This window comes from Phaethon aethereus (assembly GCF_964289735.1).
Source record: "Phaethon aethereus genome assembly, chromosome: 17".
In the NCBI taxonomy this organism is placed as follows: Eukaryota; Metazoa; Chordata; class Aves; order Phaethontiformes; family Phaethontidae; genus Phaethon; species Phaethon aethereus.
The window spans coordinates 516,298-531,475 of record NC_138593.1 but is presented as its reverse complement, the minus strand read 5'-3'; the positions used below and the strand labels follow the sequence as shown (position 1 = coordinate 531,475).

Genomic DNA, 15,178 nt, shown 5'->3' with positions numbered 1-15,178 from the left:
ACTGCAGGACAGAGACAAGGATCTAGTATGCAGGACTAGATCCTTGTCTCTGGATTCTCAATTCTTTTGAGAATTTTCATTTTAAGCCATTTTAATTGCCATCAGATGTAGCAAACATCTGTTTTGACAGGAGGAAAAAAGTGACTCAGACTGCTCAGCAAATGAAGACAAAACTGCCTGACTCCATTCCAAGTGGATTTCTGAACTAGCTTCCAATGCCTCCAAACATTACCTCTTCCTGATGCAAATTCTGGGGCTTCAACAGAACAGCAGTAAAGGAATTACGTTTTTCAAACACATGGCTTACATTTCATAAATTACAATAATTGCCAAAACCTCTAAGGTGTTAGCTAGATATATCCTTATTGGAAGTAGTAACATCCATGTTCTACCTTTTTTCTGTTATTTATCAAACATTACTCCTTTTAACAACCATGCTTTAGAGCACACTTATTTCAATTGTGTCCCCATTTAACAGGGGAGCAAAGAATCTTCCTGCTTTCACTAACAACAGTGACTACTACTATGAAATGTCTAATGGAAACACAGATTTTTGAAACAAGAGGGGTGCAGAAGTAGTGTCAGAAAATCCTAAAGTGAGAACATGTCGTTTAATCAGACAGTGCAACAGAAAAGAAAGGGATATTGTGCATTCTGAGGATGAGTATTACTGCTTGTGTGAAGTTTTATATATAGAGCTCAGACAAATGCAGTCTGGTCCTAACACACAATTCTTCCTCTCCACCTTGCTCAGGGTCTGTCTGGAGCAGACTTCCAGACTGCACTGTGATGCACTGACAGCTGACAATTAATTTGAGATACATTGACCCCATCTCACTAGCAATCAAAGAATAACAGGAATTTGCAGTCAGTCTCACGCTTTAGTTCTCAGGCAACAGTAAAGATGAATTAACATTATTAAAGACATAGAAAAATCAGTCCGGCAGCCTCCTCAGAAGGGAGTCTGGAGCAAGTCAGAATCATAGAATCATAGAATCATTAAGGTTGGAAAAGACCTCTAAGATCATCAAGTCCAATCATCAACCCAACACCATCATGCCCCCTAAACCATGTCTCGAAGTGCCACGTCGACACGTTTTTTGAACACTTCCAGTGATGGTGACTCCACCACCTCCCTGGGCAGCCTGTTCCAATGCTTGACCACTCTCTCAGTAAAGAAATTTTTCCTAATATCCAATCTAAACCTCCCCTGGCGCAAATGTGGCCACTTCCTCTCATCCTATTGCTAGTTACTTGGGAAAAGAGACCAACACCCACCTCGCCACAACCCCCTTTCAGGTAGTTGTAGAGAGCGATGAGGTTTCCCCTCAGCCTCCTCTTCTCCAGACTGAACAACCTCAGTTCCCTCAGCTGCTCCTCATAAGACTTGTGCTCCAGACCCCTCACCAGCTCCATTGCCCTTCTCTGGACACGCTCCAGCACCTCAACATCCTTCTTGTTGTGAGGGGCCCAACACCGAACACAGGATTCAAGGTGCGGCCTCACCAGGGCCGAGTACAGGGGCACGATCACTTCCCTACTGCTGCTGGCCACACTATTCCTGATACAGGCCAGGATGCTGTTGGCCTTCTTGACCACCTGGGCACACTGCCGGCTCATGTTCAGCCGGCTGTCAACCAGCACCCCCACGTCCTTTTCCGCCGGGCAGCTCTCCAGCCACTCTTCCCCAAGCCTGTAGCGTTGCAAAATACCAAGAAACAGGTCAGCTATGAGGGACACTGTCAAACAGTAGCAAGTTTAAGACAGACAGCAAGGTGCTTTTAAAGGCTTTCTCCTGTCCTCCTTACAGGTCTGCAGCTCACTCTGCCTCACAGACTGCAGATGGACATGAAGGCCAGTTGCTGACACACAGCTGACTCAGGAGCCTTCCTGCGAACCACCTCCGCTCCATCCTGACATGCTGTTTACAGCCCCAGCAGTCCTGAGGGAAGCCTCCCTGGCACTCACTGCCTGGGGTGAGCCAGCATGTGTGCTCTGCAGCTAAATTTACCAGCCTCCATTCAGCTGTGCCTCCTTCTGCAGAGAGTTGACAAGCAGCAGCTTCCCATCAGGGCAGTTGTTGCTTTCCAGAAATGTTTTGGGGTTTTTTTTTGTTTGTTTGTTTTGTTTGAATGCGTGTGCCATTTTACTTACTGCTCCAGGACCTTTAGCTATCAGCCATACAATCAGAGCATCTGAGCCACAGTGACATGTGCCTAGCAGAATTTTTCATTTATACATAAATCCCCTAGAGTTTAGTATTTTTTTCCTCACAATCACTGTATATGCATTACAGAAATGAAGTAAAACTATAAGAATCATTTGCATTTCATATATCTCCAAGAATTAATTTTAGGGTGAGTTCTAACAAAAAAGAATCTCTTCAGTGAGAAAAAGGAGAAAAGCATGAACTGTCAAGCACAGGAATGTGTGCTCTACTTCACAGCAATGACACCAGCTACACTGGTGACTTGTCACGAAGGTGGAGAAGTCTCTGGTCCATTACTCACAGGGAGCATGGCTGTGCAGGGTTACAGCTGACAGGTGCTGGCTTGGATGGGTCCCTCACTTTCAGCTAGTGTCACTATAATTGGAAATTTCTGTTATAATGGGAGTGCCAAACAACAGACAAGACCTGAACTGCATCTTCTTAGAAAGTGGCTAATAAGGACCCTGTATCTGCTAATTGTGTGCTCTCTGAAAGCCCTGCCAAGCCCTACAGTACCTTACTGGAGCCAGCTTTAGGCCTCAGACACCCAAACCTGCCAAGCAGTGCCCAACCACAGTGCATACTCACTGGGAAGGAGAAGCAGGCTCCTAGGGTTGCCCATGAGAATTTCCTCCTGGCCTGTCTTAACTCTTTACACTAGCTGTAAGCAGGCGTTAAACTCCCAGGTGAAGCTTTCTCAAGAATGTTGTAGTAGATGATAGAGAAAACTCATAAGCAGAGCTGACATCCTTGCACTGCAAAGAGGATAGACATGCTGCCTCTAGAGCGGAAGGCCCCACTCTCCAAGATTCATGGCTTGACCGCGGGATGGCAGGCTGAGAGCTAACAAAGGCTCAGGCTCACAGAGGTTATGCCTCCGCAAGAGAGGTGACTTCTGCAGACAAGATTAAAGCATCCAAACAGTCTTTAAAGTAACCCAAGGTAGAGCTGGTTTTCCCTCTCACATGACAGAACCATGACATTTCAATCTGTTTGTTCAGCTGGATACTGAGAAAAGACTAATTCTTGACTGAGTGACTTTACCTCTTCTAGCTAGAGATACCATGCAACAGAGACACAGGACTTTTTAATTTATCCTGCCATTGCTCCATGAGACTGGAACCAGGGGCTGCGCTGCTGCTCCTGGCCTCCCACACGGGCTGGCCAGGGTTGCCACAGGACACCACGCTATGCAGCTTCCCTTTGCTTCTGTGTTTACCCTGTGATCCACCAGCATGGGACGATGCCAGAGCCTGTGTGCTCCACCTCCACACTGGCAGGTGTGCCCCGGTGCAGCACCGCCATGTGCTGAGCAGGGCCCCGAACGGGCCAAGAGCTAGGACACTGGCTGTGAACCAAGCAGGCTGCTGAGCACCTGACCAGCCCCAGCAGCAGCTCCCACCCCCCGCTGCTGGCACTTGCTAGGAGTATGTCTACCTCTTTGCAAAAGCACCAGCCCCTGGGATGGAGAGAGAGCAAGGCCCAGCTTGTCTGGCTGCAGCTGGCTGCCAGTGCGGCACTGCGTGGCAGCGGAAGGTGCAGGTTTGGCCAGTGGTGCTGCCGGGCTCACAGTACTGCTTTTTCTATCCCCTGAACTATTTGTCCCTAGACAGAGCTGTTGAGTTTTCCTATTAGTATTGGTGAATTAAGGATACACTTCCTACTTAGGTTCATCAAAAGCACTGTACTTCAACAGCTGACTGGAAGCAGTATCAACAGCAACATCCCTCCACGTCCCAACACACCCAGTCTCACCATCTGGGAAGACCAAGTGAAAACCACCATGCTTCAGATACAATCCCCAAGCTGCCTATTCTTACTTTCCCACACTGACAGGGGATTTTCATAAGTGAAGCTCTACATTTGTCCATGGCAAAGGCTTACTCCTTCCATAGGTCCTATCAATAAGTCGTAGAGCGCACGGAGTGGGGGTTTGGTGAAGGAAGTCTGCCTCCTTGGAAGAGATGATGTTCCATCCTTAACAGGAGACATGGTACTGCTGAACAGACTGGTCATGCTCTGACAGCTCCTGTGGGCAAAAGGCAAGTGAGAGGTTAGTTGCAGAAATCTGAGGTCCACTACAGGTTGCCCTGACTTCATAACACTGACGATGAGCCAGTCTCTGTCCATCCAGAGGACTCTGTTCTGTAAGATGCTTTGCTTCATGGCAGGGCTTTATTCTCCCATTCAGCTTCACACCACAATGAAAAATGACATTAATGGCAGGGTAAACCAGTTGCAAGCAGCATATTACATTGCTATGGAGTTTCTCTATAAGCTCAAGTGCCTGAAGTGCTGTTCAGAGTTTTTACTGCGTATGTATGTATAGTGGTTGTGTGCAGGCAAACATGAGACTCATTAACAGTTGACTACAATCACAGGAACATTTGCACTTGGATTTTGCACCAACTAATCTAGTATGGTACCAAGAGAAAATATGACAACAGGCAATCAACAAGACATGAAGATTATGCCTGCACTTGCTGCCACTCTGCCAAATGGCTCTGTGAAGCCAGATGCGTGAGCTGACCTGGAGCCCATTTCTGATATCCCCACAGACAGAGCTCTGACATGCTCTCCTGGCATCACCAGCCACCAAACACAGTCACTCTGAGGAGACTGAGATGGCTTGTCTACAAAAAGTTATTGCCCTGTTGAAGAAATGATGTTGCCCCATTCTGGTCTCACTAATCCAGCAGCTGTGCTCCCCAGAAAGGTTATCCTTGGCTTTGTGCCATGAACAACCGTTTTATGTGAAAAGGATAACTTTCCAGAAAGTTTTAACAGGTGGGCCTTCAAGAAAAGGTGGGGAGGGAAATAACACATTGAGCAGTAATGGCAGTGCAAGGTCTGAAGTGTAACCAGCGTCACTGCTGGGGCTGTCCAGTAATGAACACAACAATCTCAAGCATAAAAGGCCACCCATGAGGCAACACACCGCCCCATTGTCCTCAAGGTGCTAGATGGCATTCGATGGAAGGTTCCATGAAATCCCAGTCCAGATCATACTCCGATGCTGCTGCGCAGAGAAAGCCTCCCTCAATTCTTGGTCTCTAAGAAGCACAGCACTGTTTTGCCTCTCAGACACCTTCCAATGCTATGTGCCTTTGCCAATTTACACAACAGGAGCACAGCTACAGTTTTCTGATTCATGACCAAGCTCTTGCTTTATCAGGACACTAGTCTGCAATGTCCTTTTTTTGAGACTGTTTACTCTGAAGAAATGCCTTGTCTGTTTCTGATTTTTACCTCTTGCCTGGATCAATTTTTGGCTATCAACACAGAACAGAAATAAAAGTAGAAAGTATTTGCACATCCAGGAAATCTAAAGAAAACTCAGCATTCAACTGAGATGTAAATCAATGAGATATATTAATATGTTGATTGCATATTTACCTATAGCAAATATACACACACACATATAGGCACAGTATCTCTGCGTACTGCCAGATTAAGCCAACATGCAGGAAAAGACAAGGAGAGCAAAAACATTCCACTCAAGTGCACTCCTACCTCTGACAAACCACAGGCCTGAAATATACCCTTGACCCTTCCTGACAAATACCAAGACAGATTCAGAACATTTCTTTTTCCTCTCTCTTTCTCCGCTATCTTTCTCTCCTCGGTTGCTGCAACTAGTCTCCAGACCCAGCTCACATCATGTCTAAAACCTATTCTCTAAAGAAAAAACGATGCTACCACCCATGCTCCCCACTAACAAGGAATTTACATCTTATGAGTCAACAGAAGTAATTTAAGAATGCAAACGGAAGCCTGGTGTCCAGCTGCCCATGCTCTCCAATGCAGAGATTCTGGTGAACGTGCGAGTATGATGCTGCTACTCAGAGCTGCTGAAAACTTCACTAGGTGACTTGGGCACTATCAAGTTCAGTGCAGGATCAGCATGGACTCAGCACTGCCTGCTCCCCTTTGGACCCCTCTGCATAGCTTCACTGCAGCAGCTGACTGAGCCAGGCATGCTTTGAAGTGCTCAGTTGTTTCCATACCCTGTGTAGCACAGATTTTAAAATTAGATCAGGAAATAAAAACTGTGCTTTCCCATTCTCACGCATTTCTAGTGCCCTGAACCCTGTGCTCAAAGCACATCCCTCTAGTATATCGTGCCTGATACCAGTCTAGAAGGGCTGGGATACCCCACCGCTTATCCAGGAACCAGTGAGCACCTAGAGCTTTAGTCCAAGCACAGCAGCCCTGACCTTCCCAAGAAGCCGCGATTTGCCAGCAGGTGGCACTCGCCAGCCTCACCTGCTGTATTAAGCAATTTTAACACACTAACTTATTGCAGGGAATAGGGGCTTGATTAATCAGCAGAGCCTCCTTGATTTTCGTTTCACAGCCAAGCAGCTCTAGATTTATTCTTTCATCACTCGGATTGCTTTTTATTAGAACAAAGCCAAGGGACTATCACAAATCTTTCACATCTCTTGCCTGTTGTGTTTGTGTACACAAAGAGTGAGGAAATCCATAGAGGGAGGATGGACAGAGATCTTTTGTAGTAGGCAGAGCAGACCTGGAGCCCTAGCCAGCCCACTCCCTTTCCTCCCAATCCAGTGCAAACAAATGGCTCTCCAGGTGGCTTGTCAGGCATCTGAGTCCAGGCAGTTTCAATGTGACAAGAGGGAGACTTCTCAATCTTTTGGCCAAATGCCCTTCTACAGAGCGCCAGTGCTGGCTTCTGGGATGCTGCACTGATCATTTCTACCTTGCTCTTGCAATGTAGAGGGGTCCCCTGATTTCTGGAACAGTAAAATCTCATTTGGAAGCCTATATCCAGACTCTGGAGTGCTGCTTATTTATAACCCTAACCTGCAGCAAGCAGAGGAAACAGCACAAACTCGGACTCAGGACCGCCTGCATACATCAGCTTTACCTCTGCTTCCGCCCTTTGTCTTGGAAATGCAGGAACAAAGCATTGATCCCATGAGAGCCTCATAGAAAGGGGGAGAAAGCCCGCGTCATGCAAGCCTTGAGCTCAGATTGATTTGGCCTACCACCAGCCTCACAGGGCCTGGCTCTGCTTGCTGAAGATGAACGTGTCTGGGCCCAGGCAGGAAGGCTAAGTTCATACCAGAATCAGCACAGAGCTGCTCTTGCCTTGGCACTCGTTAGGACTCTGGACAAGTCAAATACTACTCATGATCAAGCACCAGCCATTTGGGAGAAATGGGAGTCAGACTTACTGCTGCAGTAGTCTGAGAGCCTCAGGACAATGGATATCCATCAGGCCTGTCTTTCTGCAAGCCCTTCTCAAAAAGGTTCTTCCTAGAGTTGAAGCCCCAAATCCACATTCAGGGCATTGACACACTCACAATACCAAGCTGTGGGAAGCTCCAGAAAACATTCAGATATGAGCTCCCTATGGATTATTTCAAATGAGATCCCTGTGGATCGGCAATTATCTCCAGAACCCACCAGTGGTTGCACAAAACCCACAGACCACCCAGCACTCTCTGCTTGTGTGGTCTGTACTTGGGCAGCTACAGCGCTGCACCCCGTATGGTAGAGAACCAGACAGATAAGAGACTCTCCAGCCACTGCTTTCCTATCTGCTTTCCAAAGACCTTGCTTCATCCTGGGCCAGCCAGCACCCCTGGTACACCCCTATCCCTCTGCTCTGGAGGGGCTCAGCTGCAGGGCAAGCTGTCCAGCCCCTGAGGGCATTAACAGGCTTTAGTGACCCTGAGGAGCCTGAACTGGGGCTTCAACCAACATGCCCTGCCCATGGGCCCAGGAGCTCCATTTAAGCTGGGGCCTGGGCCTTCAGTCTCTGCTTAAGCTACACTGCAGGTATGCTTGTCTCCAGCTCCACCACAGACCTTCCTGTGCCTGCCCGTGAACCCTGCTGATCCAGAGCCTGACCTGCAGACTAACATCCCCTCAGACTGCCCCTTCCCAATGGACCTGCACAGCCATCAGTGGGCTGTGTCTGACCCCAGTTACCGCCACCAGACCTGATCCTGACTCGGACACTTGCACATCTGGCTTGACCTCAGACCTGCCTCATCACCAGGCATTTGCCTGATGATCTGAACTCTTGGCTGACTCTGTCTGCCATCCACAGGTCTGCCCTGCTAACTTCACTGCATACTGTGGGATGAGGTCCTGCTGGTGTGGCCCCTGCCCCACAGGCTCTGCAGCTGCACCTGGCTCTCAATACATTAGGGACCAGCTGGTCCTTGCTGTGTGACAACATAAGCACAGCCAACAGGGCCAAAATCAACACAACGGCTGGGTGCCCCAGCAAGAGGAGAGGGGAGATATACTCAGAAAGACATCACATGATGGTCACTAGGATGAAACCCTGAGTAAAAAGAGATGAAACATCTTGGCAATAGCTTCTGAGGCTCCATGTGAATTGTAACCTTCTGCTAGACTATGCTAGCTGGATTCATAGAGACTTTACTCTTACTGGGGCACTGAGCTTGCTCTGGAAATCTTCAACTATGCTTGTAGGACTGGCCATGGACCTTGTGCATGCTGATTCTGCGGGAAAAGAACAGATTGCTCTCTGCAATCGTAAGGGGAGCTGAGAGACAGCAATGGCTTTGGCAGAAGTGAATTTGCATCTCAAGTTATATTGCTCCTTACCTCCCAATTTGCCTTTTACAAATTATCACCATGCTACATTGCAAAAATTGCCCTCAGGGAAGTATATTTTTTTTGAGCAGTGTCAAGGCTGATTTTCATGTTTTCTGCAGGTACAGGAAGGAGGACAAACTGTATCCCCATGATGGTGGGAGAGCTATATTCAGGTACAGGCAGTGATCAAGACCCTTGCTCAAGCAGAAGATGACTAGCAGGGAGGAAATCAGATTTTAATCTGGAAACCTAACACAAGTCTAAGAGCCCTAAGGAGCAGAGAAAACAGAAGCTGCATAAGACATGAGCAACTAGGAGTATCTTGGGGTGTGTATCAGTGGCATCCCCAGCTCAGACAGCGATTGCCCAGTACTGAGATCACTGCAGTGTCCCTTCAGTGCTTCTCTCTCCCTCAAAGTCCATGTCTTCTCAGAAGTTCCTTAAGTTACCTGCCAAACCCCCACATTTTTGCTTTTCTAAGCAGAGCTGCCAAAAATTTACACTATTATCTGCTTAAAAGCCAGGTTACCTGATGACAGGAGCCAGAGAACACCAGTCCCAAACCAAAGGCTCCCTTTCAGTCACCCGCTTGTCGCCAGACATGGAGACTGGATGGCTCCAAACAGTCCCAGCATCTCCAGGGCCTCATTTTCTAACATGGGACCTTAACAGCATGTGCAATTCCTGTGCGTGAGGGAACTTGCACTGGCCCCAAGCCATGCAAACTCCCTTGAGGATCTCCAACATTCAAGCACAAGATTTGCACATGCATTCAGGCCCCACATGAGGAATGCAGGGCCTGCCTTGGCAGTAGGAAAGACAAGCTCTTATTCTCAGCTCCAAGCAGGCCCTACTTTCTTTGTCCCTGCAGTGCAGAAGCCAAAGCAAACAGACGTCATACCTTCAATCGCTGCTTGTGAGCCACAATTTTACCATGCTCTGAAGCACTACAGCAGCAACAATCCACTCAGCATTGACCTACAGCTATATGAACTCACTCCAGTACTAGGTGGCAGAAAAGCCATTGCACAGAGGAGGTGAACTGGAGTCTGAAGCTACAGTATCACGGCTTGTGTTCTAGCTAACCATTCAATTCTGTTGCTTAACCAAAGTCTAAGAGCTCACAGTTCCTTATTAGAGCTCTAGGCCAGTGCACAGAAATGCTGCCTGCTCCCATTCTATTTCCTAATATGCTCTCTTCCATGCAGATTTTCATCTGGTTCCTTCCTGAAGCTTCAGGGCTCTGGGAAGGATGTCTCCTTATTGTCCCAAGCTTCGTGTGCTGCATGCCGTTCAGAGCCACTCCACTCTCTACACAGTTAATTATAAAGAACCACACAGTACAGCAAGAGGCCAGCCAACGCTTTCTACAGTTCTAGACTCTGTAGCCTCTAGTTTGATGACCTATGGGACTGGAGCAGATGTTAACTACAGGAAGTATTCAGAGGCTTGGGCAGGACCACAGCATCCACCCTGAATTCAGGGCTCAGCAAGCCAGGTGCAAAACGTGTGGCAGCGTTAGCTCTGCCACTAGAGTCCCCTGGTATGCCCCCATCTGCAGGCAAAAGGTGGGAGGCAGGCAGGCCATACAGCAGTGCCTTCTCATTCTCTTCATCTCAGTGCTCATGGGTGAGAACATCAAAGACATGGCTGGTTCTGGTGCTCCTTCTGATGCTCTTGTTGAGGGTGCTTTAAATTAAGTGCTCAAGTTGCCCCAACCCTGAGCTTTTCCTAAAAGTTGCAAGCTAATTACCTGACAAGGCACCCAAGGTAAGCTCCTGGATGTGGGTTCAAGGTAATGCACTTGGCTCCTATGGAGCAGAAAGACATGCTGCATGGTTGGCCTCTGCGGTGTTCCTGAGGATTAGCATTCCCTGGAGCAGAATCAGATCATATTTTTCCCCCGTAATCAGAGGGGCATTCTCCTGTCCTTCTAAGCCTGATGAACTAGCAAAACATCTCAGCAATTCTGGGGACCTGGCTGTTTGATCCAAAACTAGCAAGTACTCATAGTTCATCACCAATGCAACAGCTTGAACAGATACACATGTGGATTCTGGAAAGGAAAACAGGCCAGCTATTGGTGCCAACAGGCAGCTCCCAGTTTCATGGGGATGCTGTTACAGCTCACAAGCTCCAGCGATGGCTCACAACACTGCAGGCTGATCGCATTTCATTTTCCAGCTGAGAAAGGCCTAGGGTATCCTGTGCTCACAGTCCATGCTGGAGCACAGATCTAGCCAGAAACCCTGGGTTGCATCATGCAGTCCCTCTCCACTGGAGGACTGGTAACACTGGAAAAATTCTGTCTTCAATTTTCATTTTGAATGCTTGCCCTAATTATCACAGTAATGCAAAAGACTGAGACCTGAGCAAGTTGTAGCAGGCAGAAAATGAGTTGAGACTGTGCAGCTAGCACACAGTCCTGTAACTCTGGAAATGCAGCATATTCCCAGCTAGTTAGTACAACAGTTAAGCTCAACAGAAGCTTCCATAATAAGTGTATAGCAGAGAGCTCCAAGCTCCACACGTCAGAGACACCAGGGACAAAACAGAGTTTCCTTGCAATTGTTCAGATAGTCAAAAACCCTCAGCAAGTTTGCTGAGATACAAAACTGGGAGGAGTGGCTGATACACCAGAAGGCTGTGCTGTCATTCAATGGGATCTGGACAGACTGGAGAGTTGGGCAGAGGGGAACCTCATGAAATTTAACAAGGACAAGTGTAGAGTTCTGCACCTGGGGAGGTACAACCCCATGCAGCAGTACAGGTTAGGGTTGACCTGCTGGAAAGTTCCCCATACATCCATGCTGTGAAGAACGTATGGTTACTGCAACAGTAAAGGACAGTATCAGTTGCTGCTCTGTGCCCCCACAACTTGGGGCAACAGGGAGACCACGAGCAATGGCATTGGCTGCACCCTGAACTTGCAATTTAGAGAGAAGTCTGTAACCAAGACATCTCATTCTGCTTGCTGATCCCCACAGTGCAGTGCCATATTCTCACCTGTTCAAGAGGTTGTTCCTGCTGACCATCCTCAGGAAGCCAGTTGGATCAGTCATTGAGTTCAGCTTGTTATTCATCTCCTCAAACTGTTGATCCATGATATCCCCAGCTTCACTCTCAGTCTCGCTACTAGCACAGGCTCTGCAGGGGCAACAGCAGGGTGAAGGAGTCACTGATGCAAGACAGAGCAACAGCTTTGTGACAAATGTTCAGACAGTTTGAGAGAAGAAGTTTCTCAGACACAACCTCAACCAAATGCTGAAGTCAAATCTTCCCTGGATTGCATCACCTCCTCCTGTTAGGCATACAAGATAGTAACAATCTGATCCCCTCCTCTTCTCCTGGGCACTCTTCAAGGTTTAAAGTTTGGTGCACACTGATGGAAATACAGGACCCAAATTCCCATGCACTGCAGTTATGGACTTTTGAAGCTGGAGCACAACACAGAAAAACTGAGGTCTGCAGGAAACGTGAACTTAGCCCTTGATTTGCCTAAGAACATGTGTCAGTGCATCCTTTTTGGATTTCCACAATAGTAACTCCAAGCTTTTGTATGCTTCCTTCACTGGCAAAGTGCAAAATAAAAAAAGGGAGCTGTGTTGCTGCTCCGGTTATACAAGTAGGGAAAGCACAGAGAGAAAAACAAAATTACTTTACCAATGCCACTAGGACAGCAGCAATACAGAAAGAAATAGAGCCCAAAATTTCTAAATCTTCCACCTCCTGATATTAATATCTATATTACCATATCTCAGTGTAGATTTTCTGTCACACTGTTATCATTTTCTCTTCTTTCTAAAAGCAGAAAGCAAACACAACTATTCTATGTGCATTTTTAACGATCCTTTCCTTTAATCTAATAAATAATTTGCATATTATATGGTACATCACAAACCTTGGAATTTGTACACTTAAGCTAAACCTGCTATGCTACCTGCTGAAGCTACCTTGTATCTCATTTCTGTTGCCTTTTGGGTTCCTGACAACTTGGAGCCTTTCCTCACGGGCACAATTTCCAATAGAGCACATTAATTAAATTAACGCACAACATGTACTTACACAGGCTGCTAGAGCTGTCCCCATATTGCTGTATGAGCCACAGGATAACTTATAAGCATACTTCCAGGTCAATATAATTTGATAACCTGAAAGAGTAAGTCCTGACAAAAGCCAATCACTCCATGAACACTGAAATGAGCCTAGCTGAACAACAGCCAAGGAAGCGGGGGGGGGAAGGAAAAGAAAAGGTTGTCAACAGCTGCCTCCTGCATGTTTTTCCTCCAGCTGCAGGCGTGCTCAGTTTTGAGTCCTAGCACAGTTTTGAATAACACTCACAATGAGTATTTGGAGCTCCTTAAAGTGGCAAAAATCTTTGAGTTCATGAACCCAAGAGAGCAGGCCACATGCTCTCCCTAAAGAGAAAGGAGTCTGTCCCAACACAAGTTCAAGCAGACTTTAAGGTCCCTCACTTTTTTTTTTTTTTTTTTGCAAGTATGTGGTACTTGTCAGCTTAATTAGACCAGCTGAAAGGAACCACTTCTAGCAGAAAGCAAAGGTTGCAGTGTGGAACTGAACACCACCACAGCAGAAGCCTGATGACACATCCCATGACAGCATCCCCTCCCCTCCAGGAGCAGAAAATGGGAAGATGTGCCACGCTGGAGATGCAACAGTACCTATAAACATGCTTACAGCATTATGGAAGGCAATGGCACTTAAATTTGAACACAAAAGCACACAACTACAGTGCACTTAAACAAGCTATGAACTGCAAAGTCAGAGTCAAACAGAAGTTTTCAGATGTGTGCTATACATAAATACCTCTGTTCTTTGCTGGTAGGCAGAGAACAGGTTCCAGGGACTGCAGGTGACAGCTTCTCCTGGGGGTCTGGTGTGCTGGAGCATGGTGGCAGTCAGCAATGCTGTAGGGAAGCACTTGATCCATGTGGGGAAACAGTTTCAAAGCAGAACATGACATTTACCCACATGGAATAGACAAGACTCGTTTATTTAATTCCCTGCATACAATTTTGAAGTGGGAAGAGAGCTTCTGCCTGTGATCATACCACACCAGCCCAATGATCTGAGAGACAAGCATTAAACTCAGAATCCTTAACCAAAAACATAGCACTACCAACACCACGAAGAGAGGAGGAAGCTGACACCACAGTAAATTAAAAACTCATCCCAGAAACTAAAGACTGAGACTCCCTTTGCCAGGAGGAGAATCTGTGGTGACAAACGGTTAATGGAACTGAAAACAGTATCTGCAAGCCTGTTACACAAGACTGCAGATTTCAGTTGTGTATATGTGTATCTACAGGGTAAGATTCAACCATCAACATGTGGAGATACATGTAACCTTCTGAATAATGCAACCCTGATGCTTTAAGAGAAGGGTAGATGGAACAGATTCAGTATGGGTTTTTTTCACCCTCTTGTCCTTCCTGTCCAGTATTCACACCTTGGAGGGAGTTGACTCTATTCTCCCCAAAACAACAGAGAGTTCATGGTCCACGTGCACATACAAGACAGAACTGAATGAAGCATCAACGTCCGTAACACATTTGCAAAACCCAGGGAACATGGAGGCTGGAGGGAGTAACTTTTGACATTTCCTTTAGTGGGAATCACACAACTCATTTTCAAGCACAACTTGAAACACATAATTCACGAGGTGTGACTGAAGATACCACCACCACCAAAGATAGGCCATTTCTTAAATGTACAATTTATATGTTAGCAATAATTTCATGATTATGATCATTTGGATAGCAGTGCTTATGTGCTTGTAGCTTCTTGGGGTTTCAATATGAAGGAAGCTATTCCTCTGTGTATGTCTGTTCCCTTATGTTTTGAGTACTCAGCTGGCTGTGAGACTCTTGGCTCTTTCTCAGAGTACTTAATAAAAACCCTAGACTAACAAGCAGTTTCTTTCTGCTCACAGTGAAATGAATCATCCATCAGCTGTAAAAAATACTCGTTTCCCTTTAGAAAGCCACCTTTACCATCATAAAAGGTTGTGCACCTTTTCAGGAAGTACAAACCCAAAATGCACCCAAATGAGACACAACTGTAAATCCAATACACACAGATGCGGGGATCACTGCAGATGAGTTGGCTGTCAGTACTTCTGGTTTCCAACTGTCTCAACGTTATGAGTTAAGCACATACACATCTCAGCAGCACGTGCGGTTTACAGCACTCAGCGGACACAATCCTGCCAATGCCCTTGTGAGACTGGTGGGTAATTTCACAAAAAGGCAAGCTCAGATTGGGTTCATGACAAAGAATGAGTCCTAAAGTGAGTTCAACCCAATTGGTGACCATACGCTTGCTGTGCCAGATCCACCATTTTGGCTA

At 46.8% G+C, this 15,178-nt stretch overlaps 1 protein-coding gene across 2 annotated transcripts in view; it reads right to left on the bottom strand.

Annotated features, from left to right (window-relative positions):
• The window catches only part of TTC28 (tetratricopeptide repeat domain 28), a gene marked incomplete at both ends in the record, with an annotated part of 206,315 nt that overhangs the window by 13,904 nt on the left and 177,233 nt on the right, over nucleotides 1-15,178 (bottom strand). For both annotated transcript variants that reach the window (XM_082007850.1, XM_082007851.1), the window contains 2 exons: nucleotides 4,094-4,238; nucleotides 11,816-11,956. In XM_082007850.1, coding sequence (XP_081863976.1) covers nucleotides 4,094-4,238; nucleotides 11,816-11,956 — 286 coding nt within the window. The remainder of the gene's footprint in view (nucleotides 1-4,093; nucleotides 4,239-11,815; nucleotides 11,957-15,178) is intronic.